The sequence below is a fragment of the Vicia villosa genome, linkage group LG5, assembly GCF_029867415.1.
Source record: "Vicia villosa cultivar HV-30 ecotype Madison, WI linkage group LG5, Vvil1.0, whole genome shotgun sequence".
Taxonomy (NCBI): domain Eukaryota; kingdom Viridiplantae; phylum Streptophyta; class Magnoliopsida; order Fabales; family Fabaceae; genus Vicia; species Vicia villosa.
Window position 1 is genome coordinate 28,506,735 of NC_081184.1, and position 27,989 is coordinate 28,534,723.

Genomic DNA, 27,989 nt, shown 5'->3' on the forward strand with positions numbered 1-27,989 from the left:
AAAAAAATAAATAAAATTGAGATAATGTAGTTATTATGTACTATCATTATCAACAATTTTTATGGGCTCCCACCCCTAGTATGTCTACCCGCCTTTTTTTCCGCAGACGCACATTATCAACAATTTTTATGGGCTCCCACCCCTAGTATGTCTACCCGCCTTTTTATGAGCATGATTCAAATTGCAAATTCAAATTATCAAAATAAAAAATTGCAAAAAAAATTATAACATCTATATAAGTCAAGAAACAAAAAATAATGAAATGACGTATTATAATTCAATGCAACACATTTAAATCTCATTATTTAACTTTAAATATATATTTAATTTGATTTATCAAAGAAAAATTTGTACAAAAGATGTATATTATTAATATGGGTTTTTCTAACCTATGCAACGTTGCATAGGATAAGAGACAATTAATACACCACTTTTTTAAATATAAATTACCATATTAATTATTATTTATGTTGATTGGGAGAGAGAAAATATAAAAGATTGTTTTTCAAAAGAAAAATAATTAATATGATACTTTATATGGAAGTAAATAATGTATTAATTGCACTTATCCTATGCAATGTTGCATAGGTTAGAAAAACCCTATTAATATTAATGTTACTTATCACATATATGTCGTTAAATTCTCATATTTGTGTTAGCTACTCATACCGAATCAAAAATACTAATGTAATGAAATAAAAAACAGCAAAAATATTTAATTCAAATTGCATATCCAATAACAAAAATAGAACATTTATTAAATAAAAAATAACGTATAATTTTATTTATAATCTTGACAGAAAAAGATTTATATACCAACTCTTTCTTTATATTTGATATATTTAATGAAATGAATATAAATTAGAATTAATGTCAAAATTTTTTTTATAGATATTAAAGAAATGAATATAAATTAGAAGTAATGTCAACTATTTTCAATGGGAATGATACAATAATGCGTATTGAAAGGTGTTATATGCATTTAATTTTTAATTTTTAATTCTATACAAAATCTTTTTTGTATGTTTATTTACAATTATTTTATATTGATTCCTCTATTTGAATTTGAATTATGTCAAGGTACTATATATTTGTTGATATTGTATGGAAGGTAGAGAGTTATATAAATTTCACTTTTTTATGATTAATTAACCGTAATGATTACTTTTAGATATTGGAATTGATTGGAAAACTTGTAGCATGCAAAAGAAATAATGATTGTTTTTACATTGAAATAAATAAATTGAAAAATCATATTTAATTTATGAATTAAATCAAATCCTTTTTTAACTCTCCATTGAACTTTAGTGAATCATATATTTAATTTATTGGAATTTAAGATGGTCCTCCGAACCATGAAGACACTTTATTTTTGGTGAAATTTTTATATGAGAGAATCGTAGTCAAACTCTCCCGTGAAATCTTATCCTTGCTTTTGAACTTTTACGTGAGAAAATTGCAATCCCAATTTTAAACTCTCCCGTGAAATTCATATACCCATTTTTTTTCAATTAAATATATTAAAAGTTTTTTTTAAAGAATTAAATATGAGGATGTACACTACTTATATATAATATTTTAATAAATAGTAAATAAATATATAATAGTTGATATCTTGGCCTTTTGTTTTAAATATAAAAAAGAAATAAATTTGTGTCTTTCATAAAAAAATTTGTTTATTCATCAATCATAATTTTCTCATGTTTTTTAATAAAAACAAATATATGTATCAACTTTTAGAATAAATGTTAACATCTTATCATAAATAAATGCTAACATTTTTTCATGTCAATTTTATTTTTATTTGTATCATGTAATAATAATATATATCATTTTTTATCAGGTATATGATATTTTTGCTTAAAAAATTTATAAAAGAAATCATACTTAATTGATTGAAACAATTTTTATAGAAGCAAATTATTGTTGCCTATAAAATTGACACTCTAAATCAAAAACAAATTTGAAAATCAAAATAAAATTGAATTAATTAATTTAACGTTTTATTAATAAGTATTTATATGAATTACATATATAAGAAAATTAAAAAAAAATATATGGATTATACCATATTATATTTTGGTAATGTAAGAATATTCCAATTATTTTAAGATAATTTACATTAAATATTAAATAAATATTTTTTATCTATTAGTTTGAAATCAAAATTAATCATCAGAAATTCTTATTAGAAGGAGTTAAGTATTTTTTTTCTTGTATTAAGTCATAATATTAAATATAATTATTTTCTTTTAATTTATGATATTTTTTTAAGATAAATTTATAAAAAATCATACTTAATTTATTAAATCCATTTTTATAGGACCAAAATGTTCTTGTGATTTTTGTGTATTCACCTATTGTTATTGTCCATGTAAAATATTCATTTATAAAAAATTATTGCCTTCCAATTTCTTATTATCATTGAATAAATATTTTTCTTATTATCATTCAATTAATATTTTCATATTCTCATTCAATTATTGTCTTTTTTTCATATTCTCATTCATTTTTCATATTCTCATTCAATACCAAAAGACAATTGCAATTTTTGGAAAAAAAACAAATAATTAAGAATGTTAATTAAATAGCCGTAAAAAGATTCTGTGGATTAATGTCATTATTGATATAGACCCTAAGAATTGTTTAGAGATTAATGAGATAATTAGGGTATGAAAAATGACCTTAAATCGGCTATTGATTTTCTTATATAGATAGTAGATAATTTGATGGTCTTATATATTAAAAATTAATATATATATATATATATATATATATAATAACACCCTAAATTTTTAAAGCAATATTTAGAAGATAATACTCATTATATATAATAACACCCTAAATTTTTAAAGCAATATTTAGAAGATAATACTCATTCTATACTCATATAATATAACAAAATATTTAATAAAAATAAAAAATAAACAAAATATATCTCTCTCAATGGAATGCTCTGTAATTAAACTTTTCCACTTTCTATTTCTCGTATATTTTTTTTCTTTTTCAAAAAAATAAAGTAAGAGTAATGTAGTAAAATGAAAAGTTAAGAGTTTAGAAAAATAAAGTGGGAAAATTAAAACCTTTCACTTTATTTATTAAAGAAATGACATTTCACCATTTAATTAAAAATTAAAGAAAAATAAATAAAAGAAGTAACCATAAGGAAGGAAAGAGAATGCAGTGATGTAAATTTTGTGTGCAGCAACGTAAAAATAACTTTTTATCTCCAAAAACACTTATAAAAAGTGCTTATTTCAATCCAAAATCATTTTTTCTTTCTCTGATTTATGTCTTCTCTATTGTAATAAAATCAAGTAAACACCATACTCTCTTTCTTATCTCATTAAATCAACTCCACATTTCTTTGTGGTCGTTAATATCCTTGATGCAGTCAAATTTTCCACTCTTTGTCACTGCAAAAAAAATACATTAATGAATTAAAGTTAAGGAAACTGAATGCAGATGATGGTGCAAATCACAAATCTATTATAAAGCAAAACTTTTGTCTTCACGTATCTGAATTTAAAATCCTGAAACAAACAAAAATTATATTAGAGAATCAGAAATTAAAATTGAAAATCATATTCGTAGATATGCAGAATAGTAAGATCTGAAGTTAAGCAGAGCAACTGAATGATGGCAGAGCAGTGAATGAGGAGCAAAGGAAGAGAATAAAAAATTGAGAATGCAAAGAATGAAGAAGGTGGAAATAAATAACAGAGAATGAAAGAAGAAAAGGTGATGCAAAGAGATAGATGGAGGGACTCATACAATGGTTCAACAATTCCCAATACACTAAATAGTAAAAGCAATAAAAATATTGTTGTGTATGGAATAAAACAAATGGGTTTAGGGTTGAACTTGTGGATGAGAGATGCATTATGTAGTTATTATAGGATTCAATAGGCAAACGAAATTGAATGAGAGGAATGGAAAAGGTATGCAAATTTGAAATTATGCAGACTTCACTTGGCTCTATGTCTGCATGACCCAATGAAAATGCACTGATGCAATAAAAAAGCGTGTTCCAATAAAGAAGTTTTGCATTAAATTGGATGTTGGAATGTAATCATGATTAGAAAATTTATTTATTAATTAAAATATTAAGGGAGATGCAATTACATCTATGTCCCCGTTTATCACCCTCAAAATAGTGATTAAAGGGATAATTATAGAATTTCATATGTATTCTACTTTATTATATTAAAAGTAGACATTTCCTTAGAGGACGTCATGCTCAAGAGAGAGTCAATTGCTTTAGAGTTAAACATCAATGTACATCGACCGATAATGAACCATCATTATTGTTTATAAAGCAAAAACTCATAAAGAATAATGAATTGAAAATACTAAATGTGTTAATAGGTTTAATGTTAAATTTTGTTTAACTAATTTCTTAATTTAAAGAGAGTTAATCCAACTATATGAATAAATGAAAAAAATTTAAAAAAAATGAAAAATTTTAAAATAATAAATAAAAAATAAAAAATTCAATATGGATTTAAAATAATAAAAAATGTCACGTGGACTGCCGCACTGGCAATTAGAGAGAATTTTTTTTGCAATCTGACAATCAAAGGCCGATTTGACAGAATCTGAATTACGAGGGGTGGATTACAAAAAAAACTTTATCAAAAGCTAAAAACAAATCTCATCACTAACCCTTACAACATTTATTTTAATGTGTCTATCGTCTCTTGCATGTCTTTCACCATATATTGTTTGTATTGCACCAACATATTTGTTAATGTGAAATCGACATAGCATATTAATCGTCGTAGTAAACACAATTTCAACTACTTTCATAAAAGCAAGATCTCTATTCGTCAAAATCACTTGTGGACACAAATCTCTCTTCACAAACAATTGTTCAACTTATCCAAGACCCAACAAAAATTCTCTGTCTGCTCACACTCCATATAAGCAAATGCAACAACAAATGTCAACTCGGTCGATGTCATGCCAACAATTTTAAATAGAGGTTGTCTATATTTGTTTGTCTTATAAGTGCAATCCATAATCAAGACAACGTGAAAAATATTCAGCAACTTTACCAAATCTGGATGAGCTCAAAAAATATCTCTCACAACTTCTGAGTCATCTCTTTTTCTACACCAATAAACATAGTTTGCATCCTCTATAAGTTTAAGCAAATGTTGTATCTCACTTCTTGGACCTCTTATCTCTTTTTCTATCACACTCTTGTGCTTATATACTTGCATGATCTGAGTGACATTCTCAGGATCCCGCTCTTTCAACGAAATTAAGATGTGTCTAGGTGGAATATGTCTCTTTGTCTAATCAACAACATGGTGCTTCTCATCTATGGTCAACCTACCAACAAAGGCATGACCTTTCAATGTATCAGGTAATTAATCCATGATTATGAACTCCATATTTTACATCAACCTTCCATCCAGGTCCATCTTGTGTCGGAGTCGACCTGATTTTGAATGGACATCTACATCTATTAGTCACACTTTGAGTTTCACTTTTGTCCTTGCATTTTCCCCCTTTATCGCAACCAAATATTACTTTATTGCTTCTTACTTTCTTCCCTGTTTCGGTGTCTGAACGAGTGATAATAACCGTTACTTTATTTCTGATTTCAATCTCTTTAATCCATCTTATAACCTCTTCTTGTGTAACGAATCTTTGAGTAGTTGTGAATGCATCAGTTGTAACATCCCGATTTTTATTAATATTTTTATTAATTATATTAGTAATTATATTATTTGGTGTTTTTAATAATTACTTATTTATTTAGTTATTATGTGATATAATAATTATTTAAGTATTTAATTATGTGAGTGTTTGTGTTGTTTGACTTAATTGAGTTATTAGAGAGATATAACTAAATGGGCCTAAGTGATAGAAACATAATGGATGGATTGGTGGGTTAAGCCCAATTGGCATAAGTGAGATAGTAAGAGAAGGTTAGGGTTTTATAGGTTACTATTTTCATTTGGGGGAAAAGATAGGAAGAAGAGAAAAGAGGCAAAAGGGAAGAGAACAATGGTGGAAGAGAAAAGCTAGAAGAAACCTCATTTTCGCAGCTATGTTTCAGCAAAGAGTCACCTTAGCAAAACGAACGTATCTCTCAATCCAACCGTTGGATCGTTGCGGTACTTGGACACAACGTTCCTGACCCATAGAGGTAAGTTCTGACAAGAGCGATTTTGATTTTGAGGGATTTAAGTTCGTCTGATAAGCTGATTCCCGAACTGGTTTTTAGGTGTGTCTCCAAATGATGTTTGAAAGGATTTCTTTTGGAGAAAAGCTTAGAGCTATGGTGAAAGAGTCCATATTTATCAAGGTAAGGGTGGGGTTATTTCATGCTAAAGGGTTGTATGATAGTATGTTATGGTGGGTTTGATTCTATACTTTGATATCCATGTTCTTCTATGATGTAATTTTGGGTATTTGATAATTTGTTGGAATGTGATGATATAAATGTGATAAATTGTGTGCAATTGATAATCTATGTATATTAGATTGTTGTGTTTGTTGTGGGTAAACCATTGATAGTGAAATAATGGGTTTTGTTGTAGAATTGGAAAATAATGGAATAGAAATATAATAGTTGAATTGAAATTAATATAGTTTGATTATTAATTGGATAATTAAATTATTAGTTGAATTGATTCCAATAAGTCTATGTGATTGGAATATACTTGGACTTGGACCAATTATTCGGTTTATCGGTAAATTACGGTATTTTGAGAAATTGACCGTAATTGTGTTTTGGTTGAATATTCAAGTTGATAATAATATATTATTATGCCAATGATGTTGTTTTGATAATTAACATTATTTCTAATTGATTTAGTTGATGATTGAAAGTCGATTTAATTTACTTGATATATTGGCATATTGAGATTATTTTGAGAATTGACCAAAAATTGTGATTTCGGTTTGGATGCATTTGTTGCGAATGATGTTGTGATTGTCAATATGATTATTATTGTGCACTATTATGTGATTAACCTTATGGTATGAATTCTAGCTAATTGTCGTTAGTTTAGTGGATTATGATGATAATTGCGATGACTGTGTTAATCTGTGAAATTGAGTAATTGTGCCGATGTGCCGAAACATGATGATAATTGTAATGATCTTGATGATATGAGAATTGTATATTTGTGACGATTTTGTGAATACGTGATGTTGTATATATTTGCGAGGATGATTTTGTGACTAAGTGAAGATGAAATATTATGGTGACGTGAATTACCTCGTATAAATGGTAATTGATTGTGATATAGGCTTATGCCTCGTGACGATATGTGATTGTGATGAGTATGTTGTGTTGTCTTGTTTGTCGAGTCACATTTCATATGCATACTCTGTGACGGTCTGGATTGGCAAACTAGTGACAAAGGCTTATGCCTTGTGCCTCTGAATTGGGCAATTGGTGACGGGGGCTGAAGCTCCTATTGGTACCACATGCATATGCACAGTTGAGTCGCATTTTGAATTATTGTGTTCATGAAGTGAATGCTATGATGTGTGAATGCATAGTTTGCAAAGTTGAATTCATTTGATATGAATTTTTGATGTGTGTAGATGTGATATATGTAAATGAAACGTATATGATGAGAATGCGAATATATATATATATATATATATATATATATATATATATATATATATATATATATGTATTAATGATATATGTATATATGTGGAATATATGAACCATGTTTTGCCATTGTTGATAGTTGTATTAATTTACGTTGTGATTATGAAGTGTATGTTATTATGTGCTTGAATGACATACTTGTAAACTTGAATACATTGTTAAAGTTGATAGTTAACATTATTGTTGTGATGCAAATTGCTTATATTGAGAAGTGGTGAATTGTGTATGATTTTACCTTTGCTATATGAATTATCATACTTTCCTTTATAATGTTTGATATCTCACCCCTTCTGCTGATGTTTCCCCTACCATGGGAAATTGGCAGGTACTCAAGTATAGCTATGCAAGTTTGTAGCTTCATCGTGTCCGATTGGTGTGTCGCTCTGATATGTAGCACTCGGGGGTTGCCTATATTGTTGTTTCTATGTTGTTCATGTTTTAGTTGTTGAGTTCCAAATTGGATAATGAGAAGTACTATGATGTTTGAAGTTGTTTCCGATCAAATAAGATGATTTGTTTATAAAGCCGAATGTTATGATTCCGCTGCATATTAAAATGAAGTTGGTTTGTCTAAGAGTTGTTATAAGTTGTTTTATGCTTCTCTGAGATTAAAGTGCTATATATCTGTTTATGAGTTATTTATATGAAGTAAATGTGATATCCCAAATGCTTGTTGATAGTTTTTAAAATACTCTGATTTCTCGCATGATATTTTCGGGTAGAATTTGGGGTGTTACATCAGTGGTATCTACAAATTTCTCGTTTTTTAAACAAATTTGGAGCGGAATTTCCATACTTGAAAAAAAAATTAAAAAGTATTCCAGAACAGTTGAAAGAAGTGTTCTGCTTTACAAAATTGCAAACAGGATGACTTGGGGAAAGTGTTCCGATTTGATTTGAGACATTCGGAACACTTTTTTAAAGTCTTCCTAAATGTATTTTTTTCAAATTGCAAGTCTTTTTGTAAATGTTCCGGTTTGTGATCAATTAACATACTGGATGACTTTTTATAAGTATTCCGGATCACATGCGTAAGGGTGCAGTTTTTTGAATTTTTTTTGTGAATAGTAAAAAAATGAAATGGTAAAATGAATAAAAAATTAAAGGATAAAATTGGTATTTTTAAAAATTATAGGGGTTTAATGCTAAACGTAGGGGTATGAAGCAAAAAAATTTAAAACAAGACTTCTGAATTGATTGGGCGGCCCTGATTTGAATTGGATTGTAAGTTGGTCATTAGTGTCACTTTATTTATTAAAAAAATTTCTTTCTATAACAAATAAATAGTTTTTAAATTATTTGAATCTAAATTTTTTTCATTTTGATTTTATATGAATTATTTTTCAATTGATTATTATTTGTTAAATATTTTCTTATATTTGAAAAAATTGGTAGAGTATTTGTGAAAAATATTTTCTATTTTAAATTTGGAATAGATTTTGACCATGTACAAATAAAAACTTAATTATACTATTTATTTTCCAATTAATTATGATTTTATAAATACATTTGATTAAATAATTCAAAAACATATATTACTGGATTAAATATTTATTCTTGTATTAGTATACCAATTTTTAAAATAAAAAAGAAAGGTTAACAAGTCCCGTTGATTTAGAAATTGTTATCAATATTAATGGGGTATATTAGAAATAACATCTAGTGTCATTTTATTATTTTTGAGTTGTTATTTATCATTTCAAAAGTAATTTTGATCCATTAAACTCTAAAATCCTAATTATTTAAAGTGCTTTTTTTTTATTAAGTTGAGATTATGAAAATTCAAAGTTTGTTTTATATTTTTCTTCCTTTGCAACCTAGATCTATTTTAACTTTAGTATAATATATCATTGTTGCTTTATAAATTTTTTCTCTAAAAACTTGGATGATGTTATTCAAACTCTTCATGAACACATTGAAGATGCAATCAACCATACTCCTCACCAAATAAATGAGAGATTTCATGAAACAAGTCAAAACTTAGAAAATTAATTGAAAATCATTTATATAAAATGGATAAGTAACAACAAATTCTGGATTTTAGACTATTTTATTTCTTGTTTAAAATCTAAAATAAAAAATGAAATGGTGATTTAGCAGTCACATTCCATATCTCAAACAATTGATCTTGTCAAACTCATTGATACTGAGTTAAAAGATGTCAAACCCAAGTTTTTAAAACCTTACCCCTAACTCCTATAAACATTACCTCACAAAAATCCTTGCTCAAAAATCCCAAAGCTCAAATTTCTAACAAAATTCAAATTTCTATCACTATCCTAATTTCATACATGATAGAAAAGATTTGGAGGACAAATATTCTAACAATACCAACATAATACCATAGGCCCAACCCAAAATAATGTGGCAAGAGAATAAATTTAAGTAATTATTTTAGGGATTGAGATAATTTAACAGATATGTGTTATTCAAGTTAAATTGATTTAAATTGTTGGTTTATGATTTTATTTATATTTATATATTAATGTAACAAATTATTAATATTTATTGCTAGAGTTAATTTTCAAACAATGTTTAAAGATAGTTTTAGGGGTGTGCAAAAAAACTGGTTATTTATAACCAAATTAGTATCCAAATTGATCCACTTTTTAAAACCCAATCTAAATGTTAAAATATAAAATCGGGTATCCATTTTGTTATCCAAATATAAACCAGTACCCACAATGATAATGTGGTTTAGTTATTGGATACCCAAATTTTATTATGTATTAAATTTATATGTTTGTCTCTTTTCATGGTTAACCACATACTGATGATAATAAAAGTTAAATTTCTCTAATAACACATTAATAAATCCTGAATTAAAAAATAAATTTTAAACAATTATTTATTAAATTAAAATGAAACATGCTTGCAGTATGTTATTTCTAATATAATATATGATTATGAGACTCAATAAAAAATTGAGTTATTGCCAATCCAAATAAGATTCTAAGTGAAAATGAAATTTCTCACTGAAGACCAATTCTAACTCTCCTCACCTATATAATACTAAGTTGAAAATGGAAACCTTACATTATACAAACTATTCACGTCTCATAATTTAATTTTAAACAATTAATCATAAATTAATCATAAGGATCGAAGACTCTATGGAGCAAGGGAGAGAAGCCTCTATTAGCAATATAAATTACACTGCTATATAAAAAAAACTGACAGTGGATATTGACAGTGGATATTATAAACCAATTCTAACTCTCTTCACCTATATAATATAAATTCTATTAGCAATATAAATTATACTGCTATATAAAAAAAATCTCCAAATAATTTATGTTATCCCCTGCCACTTAAACTAGCTTAAGTTATATTAACTTAATCAAAATAAAATTGATTTTAAGTATTGAATTGATTTTAAAAAGTTGGTATTCGTTCAAAATAAATAAAATAATTTAAGTAACAAATTAGTTAAATAAGTTGATATTAATTCAAAGTAAATAAAATTAATTTTAAATATTGAATTGGTTTTTAGAGAAACCGGTTTAAAACTGAACCGATCCACATGTAAACCGATTTTAAAAAAATAAACCGGTTTTATAAAAACGGTTTTAAGATCCAAACCAAACCATATATATGATTCAATTTGGTTTGGTTTGTGATCCATACACACCCCTCGGAATGTTATGAGACACCACTTTAACTAAAATCAGTGTTTTAAAAAATCAAACCAAAACAAAAAAAAAAAAAACAATTAGCTACCTCGGCGGGAATATCCATACATTAGCTGCGTAAATAGTCGAGCAAGACAAATATTTGTAGATATTGATTAATAGGATAAATATTTGCCTATAAATATTAAACTTGTAAATAATTTCAACTAACAATCAATCAAATAAGTTATTTTATGCATTTGTATTCTCAATCTTTTGCTCTTTATCTTTTTTCTTATGCATTTCTTAGATCATTAGCTCTAACTCCAAAACATTGTAAGTCACTTAATAATCACACCATGCATTACTTTTTTACAAACTCTCGAGGATATAAGCAACATTTGAATGGACACATGAGTGCGATATCACATTCACAATATTTAAGGAAGTTTTGTCACAACCCCTTGTTATGGTCCACCCAAAAGTAGGAGAGCCCTTATTTGTTTATCTTTGTCTCATCTAAAGTCATAGGAGCCATCATAGTAATATAAATTAGTTATACGCAAGATTCAATTTATTTCATCGTGAAAGTTAGACAAAGACCATAAATTTGTTACCACAAAGTAGAAAAATCCAAAATACACTTGTACCAACAACCATAAAACCAATAAATTATTTCCTCACTCGTCCCATAGTGGTGAGAACTACCTATCCCATTAGACAGATAATCTATAAGCCATAACTAGCAGAAAGAATGACGAAATGGATGGTGGAGCTTTTTGAGTTTGACATATCAAGGATTCAAGAAAAGCGCTTAAAGATTAAGTGTTTAGAGATTTTGTAGTGGAAACCACCACCAGATGAATGGTATTCATAGATAGATCGTCCAACATGAAAGGAATTTGTGTATGACTATTTATAGAAAACGAGAATGTTCTCATGAAAGGAATTTTCACTTTGGAGTGTCCCATCTCAAAATCTAACTAATCGCATTATGTGTATTGGGTGGCTTTCGAAATCACTATATTTTATGATCCAATAAATTTTTTTGAAATTGGGATGCCCTATACCAGAAACATCATTGGAGTAGACAACTCGTTCAACAAAAAAACCTAAAGCTTGGTTGAATCATTTTTTGGATAGAATGGAAGAATTCACCAAGTTGAGCGAGATTGAAAGAGAATCAAATAAATAAAATTAAAATGCGGAACCGCCCATATATATATATATATATATATATATATATATATATATATATATATATATATATATATATATATATATATATATATATATATATATATATATATATATATATATATATATATATATATATATATATATATATATATATATATATATAGGCGGTGACACATGTTTTGCGTGTAATGTTGGATTGATATTAACTATGCAAAATGTATACATTTTCATACATTTTAATGTATATTTTAATTTTATAAATTTTATATATTTTTATGGTTTCATAATAGGTTATGTGTGAAAGTTACAGGTGGATCTGGAAATACATTTCAGGACACACCTCATTTAAAAAAAATGCTAACATAGAGTTTATTTAGAAATGCATTTTCGGACGTACTCTTTTTCTTTTAAAAAAAATGCTAACAGGGGTAATTCGAAACTACATTTCCGCATACACCCTGATTTTACTAAACGAAACAAGGTGTATCCGGAAATACATCTTCGAAATATCCTCTAAGACATGATTAAGTTTCTAAGTTTCACATTGTTCTAAAACTTGTATAAATATTGGTGCCCTTCATCTTGTTAGCATAAACACACACAAAATTGCCCAATATGCATATCTCGCTTTTGTATACTTCAACAGCGAGAAGCCCCCTCTCGAATTTAAGTTCATAAAGATCACTCATTTTGTCGATCTAAATTCCATACTAGAGAAATTGTATCCAGGTAATTGAAGAGTTGTGAAGTTCTATTATCGTTCTCACTCAATCGACAATAAAGGAAAGATACAGTTCAACAAGTTTGAGCTGAAGATGGATGAATATTTAATTTTTATATGGAGTACATTTCATCATTACAAAACTAAAGATCCAATCGAGGTGGATGCAAAGACTGCAAAATCAACCGAAGATATTCTGAAGATGTTAAAATGTCATCCTCAACCATTACTTAATGATGAAATGTAATATTAGATTTATGTTAATGATTATCTATGTAATATTATGTTTTTAATGTATGTCATAACAATGATTGTTGTTATTTTATGTTAGTTTTTTGTATTTGTTTCTGCTTCTATGTCTGGTTTATCAAACACAACAATTTTTGGAAGTATAGTTTTAAATTTTTTTCTGGAATTTCGTGTACCCAAAATATATTTCTGAATTTGAGAGGCATTTTAAAATTTTCACAAAGGTGTGAGACCACCTCTAAAAAAGGAAAAAATAATGTCCTATTATTATTTATACATAAACCTGAGATAATGGACCATTACACTATAAAACTCAATAAAAAGAATAAATCCACAATCACACGCTAAAAAATAAAGAACATTATACAACTTTAGAAGAAAACAATCTAAACTTTTAATATAACAATTATTACAAATAAATAAATTATTTAAAGAATTTTTTTTAATTTAACATGAAATTTTCATAATATTGATTCTCATAAACTCTCTAGTATAATGGAGAGTTACACATTCTATTTGAGTTTGCTGTAGCTCATAATAGTTTATCAAAAATCATGATTTTATTGAGCTCCTAATAGTTTAACAATTTTAATTTCTTGATAATAATTATTATATTTTACAATAAGCTAGAACAATATTTAAAGATCAAAGAAACTTTCTAATGACTTTTGGTTCTCATTATGTGAAAGACATTCTTACCTTGTTTAATAAACATGTCCCAATTTAATCTCTCAATGGTTGAATAGATAACAATGACCTATTATTGTCACAATAGCCAAATGATATACTATCTTTTTTTACAGTATGATAAATAATATCCAATCAATTTTTAATTATTCATATTTTATGTGTTATGAAAATCATTATAAATAGTTTCACATTGTATTCATATTTCACTACAATATACTCTTAATTTATCAAGAATGAAGAACAAACTCTTTATATTCGTGTTCTTTCTTTATGCACTAATTACTATTTCTTCTATCGCAATTGAGCCTTCTAAAGATGGAAAGAAATGTATATTATATTAATTGAATGTGAAATATATTTCTTTCATATATAATTTTTAATAAAATAAATATTTGTTGATTTACAGATAGTGTAACCGAAGAATTCAAAACAGATATTGAGGTAGAGGTAGAAGAACAAATGAGAGGGGACTCCTCTATCAATTGGAGGAAAAGCATCCCAAAACATAAAAAGAGTACCGGAGGAGGAAAATTAGGCGGACATGGCTCTGGTGGATCGAGTCCAGGAAGTAGTGGTGGTGAAGGAGGTGCACAAAATGTAATTGAACAAAATGGAGATGAAAAAGACAAAGAAAGTGAACTTGAATGAAGAGGAAATAAATATTTGATTATTGAGGAGGTAGCCTAGATAACTCAAATAGATGATGATCTAAGAAGGCCATTTTGTTTTTATACCAGTAAAATATATGTGTCTGCACGGATAAATAAATTTTGTAACGTGTGTTTGTATTGAAATGCAATAAAATGAATACAATAATATACATTTAGAATAATTAATGTAAATGTTTATTATAAATTAAAAACAATAGGGTCAATATTATGAGAACTAGTAAAATATTATCAAAATGGCTTTGAAATTACAACAACTACAATATTATAAAAACACATACATAGCCATCAGAATATAAAAGAAAAACACAGGTAGTGTCACAAAAATTCCATATCATGCAATTCATACTGCTAAAATTCCATATCATGCAATTCATACTGCTAAAATTCCTATCATGCAGTTCATAGTGGTTTAATGAAGATTTATATCTGTCAGAAAAAAGCCACATGGGATTATGTAAGTGGTACAAAAGTGTGTGTTATGATTATGAGGATCACATAATAAAAGGTGAAATATATGTGAAGCAGAAGCACTGTTGTGTTACCATTTTTTAGTGGGAGATATGAAGAATGTCAAGTTTGAGCCAAAGTCAAAATAGGAACCCCCATTGAGTTAACTTAAAGTTCATGAGAGGAATTACCTGACGCATGATTTAGAGTTGGCCGCCGTTGTGTTTGTTTTGAAACTTTGGAGACATTATTTGTTCGGATCGAGATTTGATGTGTATAGTGATCACAAGAGTTTGAAGTATTTGTTTGATCAGAAAGAGTTGAATATGAGGCAAAGAAGATGGTTAGAATTCTTGAAAGATTATGATTTTAGTTTGAATTACCATCCTGGAAAGGCGAATGTTGTAGCCGATGCATTGAGTAGGAAATCATTGCATATGTCTATGTTGATGATGCGAGAATTGGAATCGTTGGAACAATTTCGAGATTTAAGTTTGGTTTGTGAAGCGACGACTTCGTGTGTTAAGCTTGGTATGTTGAAGCTTACTTGTGGTATTCTTGATGATATTAGAGAAGGTCAGAAATCGGATTTGAAATTGGTTGATATTATGACATTGATTAATCAAGGAAAAGGTAGTGACTTTCGGATCGATGAGAATGGTATCATGAGATGTCGTGTTCGATTTTGTATTCCGGATGTTGGGGATTTGAGAAAAGGGATTCTTGAGGAAGGGCATAGAAGTGGTTTGAGTATTCACCATGGTGCTACTAAAATGTATCAAGATTTGAGGAAATTATTTTGGTGGCAAAGTATGAAGAAAGATATAGCGGAGTTTGTTTATTCATGTTTGACTTGCCAAAAGTCAAAGATTGAACATCAAAAGCCGTCTGGTTTGATGCAACCGTTATCTATTCTCGAGTGGAAGTGGGATAGTATTTCTATGGATTTCATTTCGGGTTTACCAAGGACGTCGAGTAATTGTGAAGCGGTTTGGGCCATTGTGGATAGATTGACAAAATCTGCTCATTTTATTCTGATGATGATCGATTATTCGATGGAAAGACTTTCTAAGTTATACATCAAAAGGATTATGTGTTTGCATGGTATTCTATCGAGTATTGTTTCGGATAGAGATCCAAGGTTTACTTCAAGATTTTGGGAAGGTTTGCAAAGTGCTTTGGGTACTAAGTTGCGGTTGAGTTCGGCGTATCATCCGCAAAATGATAGTCAAATGGAGAGGACTATTCAATCACTTGAAGATCTTTTACGGTCTTGTGTTTTGGAACAAGGAAGAGCTTGGGATAGTTTCTTACCTTTGATCGAGTTTACTTATAACAATAGTTTCTATTCGAGTATTGGAATGGCACCTTTTGAAGCTTTGTATGGTAGAAGGTGTAGAACTCCTTTGTGTTGGTATGAATTGGGAGAGAGTGTTATAGTTGGACCCGAGTTAGTTCAAGAGACTACGAATAAGATTAAAATGATTCAAGAGAAGATGAAGGCTTCTCAGAGTCGTCAAAAGAGTTATCATGATAAGAGGAGGAAGACTCTTGAGTTTGAGAAGGATGAACATGTGTTTCTCCAAGTTACGCCAATGACGGGTTTTGTTAGAGCTGTGAAGTTGCATAAGTTGACGCCACGTTTCATTGGTCCTTATCTGATTTCGGAGAGATTAGGTGAACTGGCATAGCGGATTTCATTGCCACCGTCGCTTTCTAATTTGCATGATGTGTTCCATGTGTCTCAGTTGAGGAGGTACATTGCGGATCCATCGCATGTTGTTCAATTAGATGATGTTCAAGTAAGAGATAATTTGACGCTTGATACATCACCTATGTGAATTGAGGATCGAGAAGTGAAGAAGCTTCGTGGTAAGGAAATTGTTTTGGTAAAGGTGATATGGGGTGGAGTGGCCGATGGCAATATCACTTGGGAACTCGGGGATAAGATGAAGGAATCGTATCCGGAGTTGTTCGTTTGAGGTAATTTTCGAGGACGAAAATCTTTTAAGTGGGGGAGAGTTGTAACTTCCCAACTTTATTAGATATTTATTTAATTAGCATTATTTGGTGTTTTGATAATTAATTGTTTTATTTAAGTATTGTTTAGGGTGATAATTAATTAATTATGTGTTATTATGTTAATTTAGCTATTTGAGGAATTAGTAGAATAATAGTGAATTAGCTAAAAGGGCCTAATTAAGTTAGAAAGAATAGTTGTGTGGGTTAAGCCCAATATCAATTAGAGCTAATAGATAATTTTTTGAGATAACCTAATTAGAAGAAAAGAGAAAAAGATAGAAAGAAGAGAAAAGAGGCTAAGATAAGAACAAAGAGGAGAGGATTGTAGATTTCATCAAGAGGGTGGATTGAATCAAGAGGTAAGGGTTAGAATCCAAGTTAATATAGATTACATGATTGGGTAATGTGTTATTTGTGTAATCTCTTCATCTTTCAATTTCATGGATATGGAAAATGTTAGGGTTTGGTAGATTTCATGAGATTTTGTGATTTGTTCATGTTCAATGTGTTGTATGAATGACCCATGGTTAGAAACATGTTTAAGAACCTTATATGTATGCTAAATTTCTGCCAATTGATGTATAATTTGTATGAGGGTTAGTGGTTGTTGTATGAGGTGAATGGGGAAGGAAAATGGTGATTTTTGGGTTTTTACGCAGCATGAGTCGACCTATACAGAAGCCTGGGTCGACCTGAGCAAACCCGCAAAGGCAGAATCTGGTTTTCTTTAGCATGCGTCGACTTGAAGGAAGTTTGCGTCGACCTGAAGACCAGCATGAGTCGACTGATGGGTCGACCCGAGAAAACCCGGAGGGGACAAACTCAGTTATGCGTCCACCTGAAGAAAGCTTGCGTCGGCTCACAAAATTCAATTTTTTTACAGATTTTGTAAAGACCATAACTTTTGATCCATAACTCTGTTTTATGCGTCATTCGAAGCGTTAGGAAGCTAATGAGATTATCTATATGATAGGATATATTTGGTTGATGTTGAATGGTTTGATTTCGATGTTAATATATGGATAACATGTGATTTACTTATGTGTGCATTATGAATTAATGACTTGCTACTAATATTCATAGATGTGTTAAGTGATGTGATATCCATGATATGTTGGAATGAATATATATATATATATATATATATATATATATATATATATATATATATATATATATATATACACATATATGTATATACTATTTGAATGTGTATTGTTGATAATGATCATTTAAATATGTATGTATCGAGATATGGATTGAATAATGATAATGTTATACTTGAATACATGTGATTGATTGATGTGTGTTAAGTGATGCATTGTTTGGTATTGAAGTCATGTTGTGTATATTGTGCAATGTTGGAAAGATGTGATTGTGTAGTTTAAGAGATAGAGATCGCCTTAAATGCATGAGTCTTGTTTTGTTGCACACTTACACTAGCACGAGTCTTTGAAAGTGGCAATGGCGGGTAATCTCGCGAAGATTATTTGCTTGTCCCAAACCTATCGAGAATGGGGTTTGAAAGCTTAACTTCGTATGGAGCTTTGAGGTGATTATCTAGTCTATAGAGGAAAGACAATCGGCGTGACCGGAAATGATAACGGAAGGGATCCACATACATATCACATAGAGTCACACTTGAGTCGCACGTGTCGGTGTGAAATGTTGTTGTGTGTGATTATGTGATATGATTTGTGTGGATAGATTTTGGTTGATATGCATATATGTGGATTTGGTGAATCATTTGACATGAATTGTGGAATGTGTTGTAGATGCGATATATGTGAATGAAACATATGTGATGTGAATGTGAATATATATGTATTAATGAGATATGCATATATGTAGATATTTGTGATTTGATGTTGCATACTTGATTGCATTTCCTTGATTGGATTACAATGGTTGTTTGGTAATTGGACACGATTGCTCAATGTATGGAACCTTGTTGAATGAGCTAAACATGATAACCTTGATATATGGTTTATGAAAGCATGTTTTCAAGAAGAGTGGTGAATTGTGAAATGTATTTTGCTTGGTTTGTTTTACATTTCCCATTATTATGTTTTCTATAATAATTTGAATTCTCACCCTTTTGTTTGAATGTTGCCCTTTGTTGGTAACGTGCAGGTTTAGACGAGTAGTAGCTTATTCGAGATTAGTTGAAGAGCTTCCGAGCTTGTTGTTTGATTAGATAGCGAGTCATACGCTCTGATCATGTAACACTTGGAGGGGTTTTCTTTAGACTTATGCTTATATTTGGATATTGCTATTTTCTATGTTTTGTTTGATATTTTGGATATGTTGTTTAAAGGCTATGTAGCCTAGATTGTGAATTTCAACTAGCATGTTTGGAGATGTTAATAGAATTTGGTAGATGAATATAGTATGGGATATATTCATTGAAACTTTTGATAGCAATCTTATTGTTTTCCGCAAACGTTTATGGATAATGTATGAAAGCGTGAGATTTTTAATTTGTGTTACAGTATGATTAGTCATATTATGAATGTTGTATGTTGGTTTTTGGATTTTCATTACGGTGGAAATTAATATGTGATGCCCTTTTTCCTTTATGCATGTTAATACTCTGAGATTGTATGTTGTATTTAGGGTTAGAAAAGGGGTGTTACACAATTTATTTCATTGTTAAAGTTGTACAAGGACCATAAATCTGTTACCATAAAGTAGAAAAATCCACAATACCCTTGTACCGATAACCATAAAACCGATAAAGTATTTCCTCGCTCATCCCATAGTGGTGAGAACTAACTATCCCATTAGGAAAATACTCTATAAGCCATACCTAGCAGAAAGAATGACAAAATGGATGGTGGAGCTTTCAGAGTTTGACATCTTAAGGATTCAAGAAAAATGCTTTAAGCTTAAGTGTTTATAGAATTTGTAGTGGAAATCACCACCATTGAGTCAAACGCCTCCACCATATGAATGGTATTCATAGATAGATCGTCCAACTGATTGCATCATAAGTATTGGATGGCTTTCAAAATCACTACACTTTGTTCAAGTTAATTTATTTGAAATCGGGGTGCCCTGTGACACAAACATCACCATAGTGAATAACTCGTTCAACAAAAGAAGCTAAAACTTGGTTGAATAATTTTTTTGATAGAATGTAAGAATGAGGTTTATTCATAAACGAATTTTTGAACACACTCTATTTTCTTAAAAAAAAAAAAGAAGCTAACAAGGGTTTATTCAGAGCTACACTTTTTCTTATACACCCGAGTTTCACTAAACAAAATAGGGTGTTTCCCAAAGTACATCTTCGAAATATCCTCTGCGACATGGTTGAGTTTCTAAGTTCCATATTGTTCTAATATTTGTATAAATTGGTACCCCTCATCTTGTTAGCATAAACACATACAGAATAACCCAATATGCATATCTCGCTTTTGTATACTTCAATAGTGACAAGCCCCCGACCTCTTGAATTTAGGTTCATAGATATCATTCATTTTGTCGATCTAAAATCCATACTAGAGAATTTGTATCCAAAAAATTGAAGAGTTGTGAAGCTCTATTATCGTTCATACTCAATTGACAATAAAGAAAAGATACCGTTCAACAAGTTTGAGCCGAAGATTGATGAAAATTTAACTGTTATGTGGAGTACATTTCATTGTTACAAAAGTAAAGGTCCAATCAAGGTGGATGTGAAGATTGCAAGATCGACCCAAGATATTCTGAAGAGGTTGAGACGTCATCCTCAACTATCACTTGATAATTAAATGTAATGTTATATTTACATGAATGATTATCTATGTAATGTTACGTTTTTAATGTATGTCATGACAATTACTAATGTTAATTTATGTTAGTTTTTTACATTTGTTTCTGCTTCTATTTCTGGTTTATCAAACACAACAATTTCTGGAAGTATAATTTTAAATTTTTTTCTGAAGTTATGGTGTACCCGAAATGTATTTCTGTATTTAAGGGACATTTTAAATTTTTCACAAAGGTGCAGGAACACCTCTAAAAATGCAAAAAAAAAAAAAAAAACCTATTATTATCTATACCTAAACATGTGAAAATGGACCATTACATTATAAAACTCAATAAAAGAATTAATCCATAACTACACGCTGAAAAATAAAGAACATTATACAACTTTAGAAGAAAACTATCTAACCTTTTAACATAATAACAATGATTACAAATAGATAAAAATTATTTAAAGTTTTTTTTATTTAATATGAAATCTTTATAATATTGATTCTCATAAATTCTCTAGTATAATCGAGAGTTACACATTTTATTTGAGTTTGTTTGAGCTCATACTAGTTTATCAAAAATCATGACTTTATTGAGCTCGTAATAGTTTAAAAACCTTAATTTCTTGATAAAACTATTATATTTTTACAATTAGCTAGAACAATATTTAAAGATCAAGGAAACTTTATAATCACTTTTGGTTGTCATTATGTGAAAGAAATTCTTACCTTGTTTAATAGACATGTCCAAATTTAATCCCTCAATTGTTGAATAGGTAACAATGACCTATTATTATCACAATAGCCAAATGATGCATACTATCTTTTTTTTTACATTATAATGTAAAATATCCAATCAATCTCTAGTTTATTCCTCTTTTATGTGTTATGAAAATCATTATAAATAGTTGCACATTGTATTCATAATTTACTACAATATATTTTTAGTTGATCAAGAATGAAGAACAAGTTCTTTATATTTGTGTTATTTCTTTATGCACTAATTATTATTTCTGTTATCGCAATTGAGCCTTCTAAAGATGGAAAGAAATGTATATTATAGTAATTGAATGTATAATATCTTTTTTTTCATAGATAATGTTTAATAAAACAAATATTTGTTGACTTACAGGTAGTGCAAAGGAAGAATTCAAAACAGATATTGAGGTAGAAGAACAAATGAGAGGGGACTCTATCAATTGGAGGAATAGCATCCCAAAACATAAAAAGAGTATCGGAGGAGGAAAATTAGGCGGACATGGCTCTGGTGGATCGAGTCCAGGAAGTAGTGGTCGTGAAGGAGGTGCACAAAATGTAGAACAAAATGGAGATGAAAAAGACAAAGTGGACTTGAATGAAGAGGAAATAAATGTTTGATTATTGAGGAGGTAGCCTAGATAACTCAAATAGATAGTGATCTAAGGAGGCTATTTTGTTTTGATACTAGTAAAATATATGTGCGTCCGCATGAATAAATAAATTTTGTAATGTGTGTTTGTACTGAAATGCAATAAAATGAATACAATAATGTATATTTGGAATAATTAATGTAAATGTTTATTATAAATTAAAAACAATAGGGAAAATATTATAAGAACTAGTAAAATATTATCAAAATGGTTTTGAAATTACAACAACTACAATATTATAAAAACACATACATAGCCATCAGAATATAAAATAAATTAACACGATAGTAATGAAGGAGATTGCAATTGAAATATTTAGCCCTTACAATATAGTTTATGCAAGTTGCAAATGTTTGATAGTTGTCATCATGTGTTCTATAGAGGCCTAAATTCTCCTAAAGGTTCTACAAAGATAATATAAGGTCACCTATGGCCATCCTATCCGAGATGGAAGTAGCTAAAACCACTTCTAGCTTTTGTAATGCAAAGACATATAAAAGGTTTTAGTTGGAGTTAAAAAGGACTGAGGCGACTTGTATGTAGATTAATGTGATCTTTGAATAGGAACTACAATTAATATGACGATTAGACATATGAAAAGCATGATAATAATTATGAATATAGGCAGAAAAGAGAGAAAATGATGTAGTAGAAATTCAAAAAATTTAACAATGTGTATTTATAACTAGGGTTAGACAAAAGAACACCGTCTGATGCAATCCGCCTGATCCGAACCGAATTTAGGGCTACGGGTAGGGGTGGAAAAACGGGCCGTGGCCCGCCGGGCCGGCCCGCGCACCCGCCAAAAAATGGCGGGTTAGGTTGGGATTTTAGGCTCGCCGCTCGCTAAAGCCTGCCCCGCCAAAACCCGCCGCCCGCCATACCCGCCCCGCCAAAGCCCGCCGCCCGCCAAAGCTCGCCCCTCCTCCAAAATTCACTCTTTTTTAGTTAATTCTAGTAGTTGCAATTCTTGATGGTTTATTTTATACATTTATTTATAAATATATGTAATATATTTTTAAGTAAATTTGTTAAAAGTTGCTTTTATAAAAAATTGTTTTAAAAAATAAGTGAAAAGTTTAATTAAAAGATAAAAAAAGTCTATTTATCTATTAAAAAATATATAAATAAAAATAGGCGGGTAAGCCTGCCGCCCGCCAACCCGCCATCTTGGCGGGGCAGGCATGACTTTTATGCCCATTTTACTTGGCGGGCATGTCCGCCCCGCTCGTTTTTTGGCGGGCAAAAGGCGGGGCGGCCGGCCCGTTTTGCCACCCCTAGCTACGGGTCAGGTTAGTTCGGATTAAGGGTTGGAACGGGCCATCAATTTGGATAACATCGGAAGATTTCATTCGTGATCGGTTAGGGATATTTGGGCCATCGGAATCCAAATCCGACCGATCAAACACATATGAAAGCTGAATTTTAGTTACTTTGGCCCAAGCTAGCCCTCAATCCATGGCCCAAAGTAAATATTTATAAGGTTAAAACTCCACAATTCTCAAACTAGGGTTGTCGTTCTGCATCAAATTAGGGTTGTCGTCGTGTTCTCCAACTCCATCATTTTCATGAAGCTTTGTTGTCGTCATTAAAAAGTTTGCCATTTTTTTGCCGCATCTCTCAATATCTCCATGATTCTTGATTAAGTTTCTTAGCATCTCTCTTGCAAAGGTAATAACTCTCACTCTCTCTGTTTCAGATCTATCATTTCAATATGTTATTCAACCCTTTTTTCTCTTATTTGACATATCTTTTTATGTTTTACATATGTTCCTTTTAATTTCTATTGTGTTATGCTAAAGTAACTCGCTGTTTTTTTTTGGTGGTTGATGAGCAAGTGGCTTCACATATTTGTTGCAGGATTTTATATTGTTGTGAATTCAATGCCAAGAACAAAGTATAATGCAAGGGAAAAGTAAAGAACAAAGAAGAAGAAAAACACAAGAATTGGTTATAACTGCTATTGTTTTACTTTCTCTTAAAACAAGATTACAAGTTTACAAGAATAACAAATAACCTCTCTCACCCTAAATTAGGATTTGCAGCTTAGCAATGATGAGAGACTAGTATGCTATTTATAATAAAACCTAACATACTAACTAATGGGCTTTTTTCACAAGGCCCATTACACAAGTCAACTTAATAAACAAGCTAACTTAACAAATTAGGGTTTAAACACTAAAACCTAATTTAACATGCTAACAACCCTAGCATCTTCGACACAAGCATGTGAACAACCTTCGACTTCATGCTTAATCCTGTCGAACCAAGAAGCTACCCTTCGGCCATACTAGAGTTCGATCCAATATCTCACAAATCTCCACCTTGGACCAAACTCTACAACGTCAAGGGAACAAACTAGCTTTCTTCATGTAGCTTTATCAACTGCATACAGTGGAAAAACTTGCAACTCGGCAATGTCTTGGTGATCATATCAGCAGCATTGTCTTCAGTCAAAACCTTCAGCACTTGGACTTCTCCACGCTCGATTACTCCTCTGACGAAATGCAGCCTCACATCAATGTGTTTAGTTCGCTCATGATAGGCTGAATTCTTCGACAGGTGTATTGCACTTTGACTATCATATTTAACAGTGATACCTCAACCTTGAAGTTTCAACTCCTTCGCAAAACCTTCAATCCACAATGCTTTTTTCACAGCTTCAGTTAGGGGAATATACTCCGCTTCAGTGGTTGATAGAGCAAAAACCTTCTGAAGTGTTGCTTTCCAACTAATTGCAGTGCCAAACATAGTGAAAACATATCCATAAATAGATTTTCTGGAATCCATACAACCTGCATAAACAGAGTCGACATATCCTTCTATTACTGCTTTACTATCTTCACCCAAGGCTCCACCATAAATTAGGACTCTATTCAGAGACCCATTTATGTACCTTAAAATCCACTTCAATGCTTGCCAATGAGCCTTTCCAGGGTTCGCCATGTACCTGCTTACAAGACTTACTGCATATGTTATGTCGGGTCTAGTACAGACCATAGCATACATCAAAGAACCAACTATATTAGCATATGGGATGCTATTCATATAGGCTCTTTCGACATCAGTACTGGGACACTGATCAATACTCTACTTGAATTGAGGGTTTGTTGGAGTCACAACTGGCTTCGAATTCGACATACCAAACTTTTCGAGAATCTTTCGTAGATATGCCTCTTGAGATAAGCATAACTTCGACTTCTTTCTATCTCTTCGAATGTCAATTCCAAGAATCCTGGAAGCAGCTCCCAGATCCTTCATATCGAACTCCTTATTGAGTTCACCCTTCACCCTCGACACATCTTCAACATTGTTTCTTGCTATGAGAATATCATCCACATAAAGCAACAAAATAACAAATGAATTACCAGGTCGAAATCTGAAGTAAACGCAGTGGTCGAACTGACTTCTAATGAAACTTATGCATGCCATGAACTTGTCGAATCTCCTATTCCACTATTGAGGAGATTGTTTCAGCCCATACAAAGATTTCTTTAACTTGCACACATAATCTTCCTTCCCCTTTTCGACATACCATTCAGGTTGCCTCATTAGGATCGTTTCATCTAGATCACCATACAAGAACACAGTCTTCACATCCATCTGTTCAAGTTCAAGATCGAACTGTGCCACCATGGCAAGCAACATTCGAATGGACCTATGCTTCACAACAGGAGAAAACACATCATTGAAGTCGACACCTTCTTTTAGAGTGAAACCCCTTGCAACTAACCTTGCCTTGTATCTTTTCGACGTCACTCCTTCAATTCTTTCCTTAACTTTGAAAATCCATTTACAGTTGACTAACCTTGCCCCAGCAGGTTTCTTGGTCAGTTCCTAAGTATGATTATCATGAAGAGATTTCATCTCATCATCCATGGCCTTCAGCCATTCAGTCTTATTTCGACTCCTCATAACTTCCTTGTAGTCTCTAGGTTCTTCGTCTAGAACCTCACTTGCAGAGATTAAGGAATAAGCTATAAGATATGCATACCCAAGTCTCTGAGGTGCCTTGATGACTCTTCTCGACCTATCTCTCGACAATAGGTAGTCATCGTCAGTTTCCTCGACTTCCTCAGCATCTTCTGCTTCTTCTTCGACTTCATCAAGGATATGCAATTCAGCATCAACATGCTCCACCTCAACGGGAATCTCTACCTGTTCCACCTCTTCGTCAGATGTTTCTGTACTTCGACCAACATCATCAATTTTCTTAAAAGTCATTTCAGCTTCATTGAAAACTACATCTCGACTGGTGATACACCTCCTGTGACCTGGCTCTAGGCACCACAGCCTATAAGCTTTGACTTCTTCAGGGTATCCCATGAACATGCATTTCAGAGCTCTAGGTTCGACCTTGTCTTGCCTAATGTGAGCATAGGCTAGGCAGCCAAATACTCTCAGTTTGTCGAGATCTGGTGGATGTACCGACCAAACTTCTTCAGGTGTCTTCATATCTAACGTTGTCGAAGGACATCTATTTATCAGATATGTTGTTGTCGAAACAGCCTCAGCCCAGAACACCTTCTTTAGTCCAGCACTAGTCAACATGCATCTAACTCTCTCCAAAATAGTTTGATTAAACCTTTCAGGCAAACTATTTTGATGTGGAGTACCTGCAGTAGTTCTGTGCCTTGCAATACCAGAAGCAACACAAAAGCTGTCGAATGCCTCATTGAAAAATTCAAGGCCATTGTCGATTCTCAACCTCTTGACCTTTCTGCCAGTCTGATTTTCAACCAGAGTCTTCCAACTTTTGAAATTCTCAAAAGTTTCATCCTTAGTCTTCTAGATGAATACCCATAATTTTCTGGAATAATCATCTACTATGGATAGAAAATACCTTGCTCCTGAATGTAACGGACACCTTGCAGGCCCCCAAAGATCAGCATGGATGTAATCAAGGGATCCATGTGTTCTTTGTTTGCCTTTGTTGAACTCCACTCTGCAAGATTTTCCAAGTACATAGGGTTCACAAAACTTCAGCTTTTCGACTTTGTCTCCACCAAGCAGATTTTGTTTCCTTAATTCGACCAGACCCCTTTCACTAACATGGCCCAATCTCATGTGCCAGATTTCTGTCTTCGACAAAGGTTTCGTGGATGCAACATTTGTCGAACCACTTACAACTTCAGCCTCAAGGGTATACAAGCCTTGTTTCTTCACGCCTCTCAAGACTTCCTTCGAACCCTTCATGACTCTTAGGATACTTTTCTCTCCTTGGAAAACATATCCTTTCTTGTCGAATTCACCAAGAGAAAGTAGATTTCTCTTCAAATCAGGAACATACCTGACTTCAGTCAACAATCTTATTGACTCATCATGGAGTTTGAACCTCACAGATCCAACACCTGCAATCTTGCAAGCCTTGTTACTTCCCAGCAATAATGATCCACCATCTTGATCACATAATTCCTCGAACAAGTCTTTGTTTGGAGTCATGTGCCAAGTGCAACCTGAATCCATAATCCACTCTCTTCTCGAGTCATTGCTTGAAACCACAAGAACATCAAATGATTCGAAATCATCTTGAACAATGGCTGCATTGCCATTATCCTTGCCTCCATGATCTTTCAGGTGTTCA

General features: G+C 31.1%; 2 protein-coding genes across 2 annotated transcripts; both read left to right on the top strand.

The window, feature by feature from the left end:
- The first annotated feature begins 14,298 nt into the window (after positions 1 to 14,298).
- LOC131606441 (uncharacterized) lies at positions 14,299 to 15,006 on the top strand. The gene is made up of 2 exons (XM_058878670.1): positions 14,299 to 14,443; positions 14,523 to 15,006. The coding sequence occupies exons 1-2, from the start codon at positions 14,350 to 14,352 to the stop codon at positions 14,762 to 14,764; spliced, it is 336 nt and encodes a 111-aa protein (XP_058734653.1). The 5' UTR covers positions 14,299 to 14,349; the 3' UTR covers positions 14,765 to 15,006.
- A 6,887-nt stretch (positions 15,007 to 21,893) lies between these two features.
- LOC131606442 (uncharacterized) lies at positions 21,894 to 22,587 on the top strand. The gene is made up of 2 exons (XM_058878671.1): positions 21,894 to 22,048; positions 22,129 to 22,587. Exons 1-2 carry the CDS (start codon positions 21,955 to 21,957, stop codon positions 22,371 to 22,373), a joined length of 339 nt encoding a protein of 112 aa, XP_058734654.1. The 5' UTR covers positions 21,894 to 21,954; the 3' UTR covers positions 22,374 to 22,587.
- Positions 22,588 to 27,989: the final 5,402 nt, after the last annotated feature.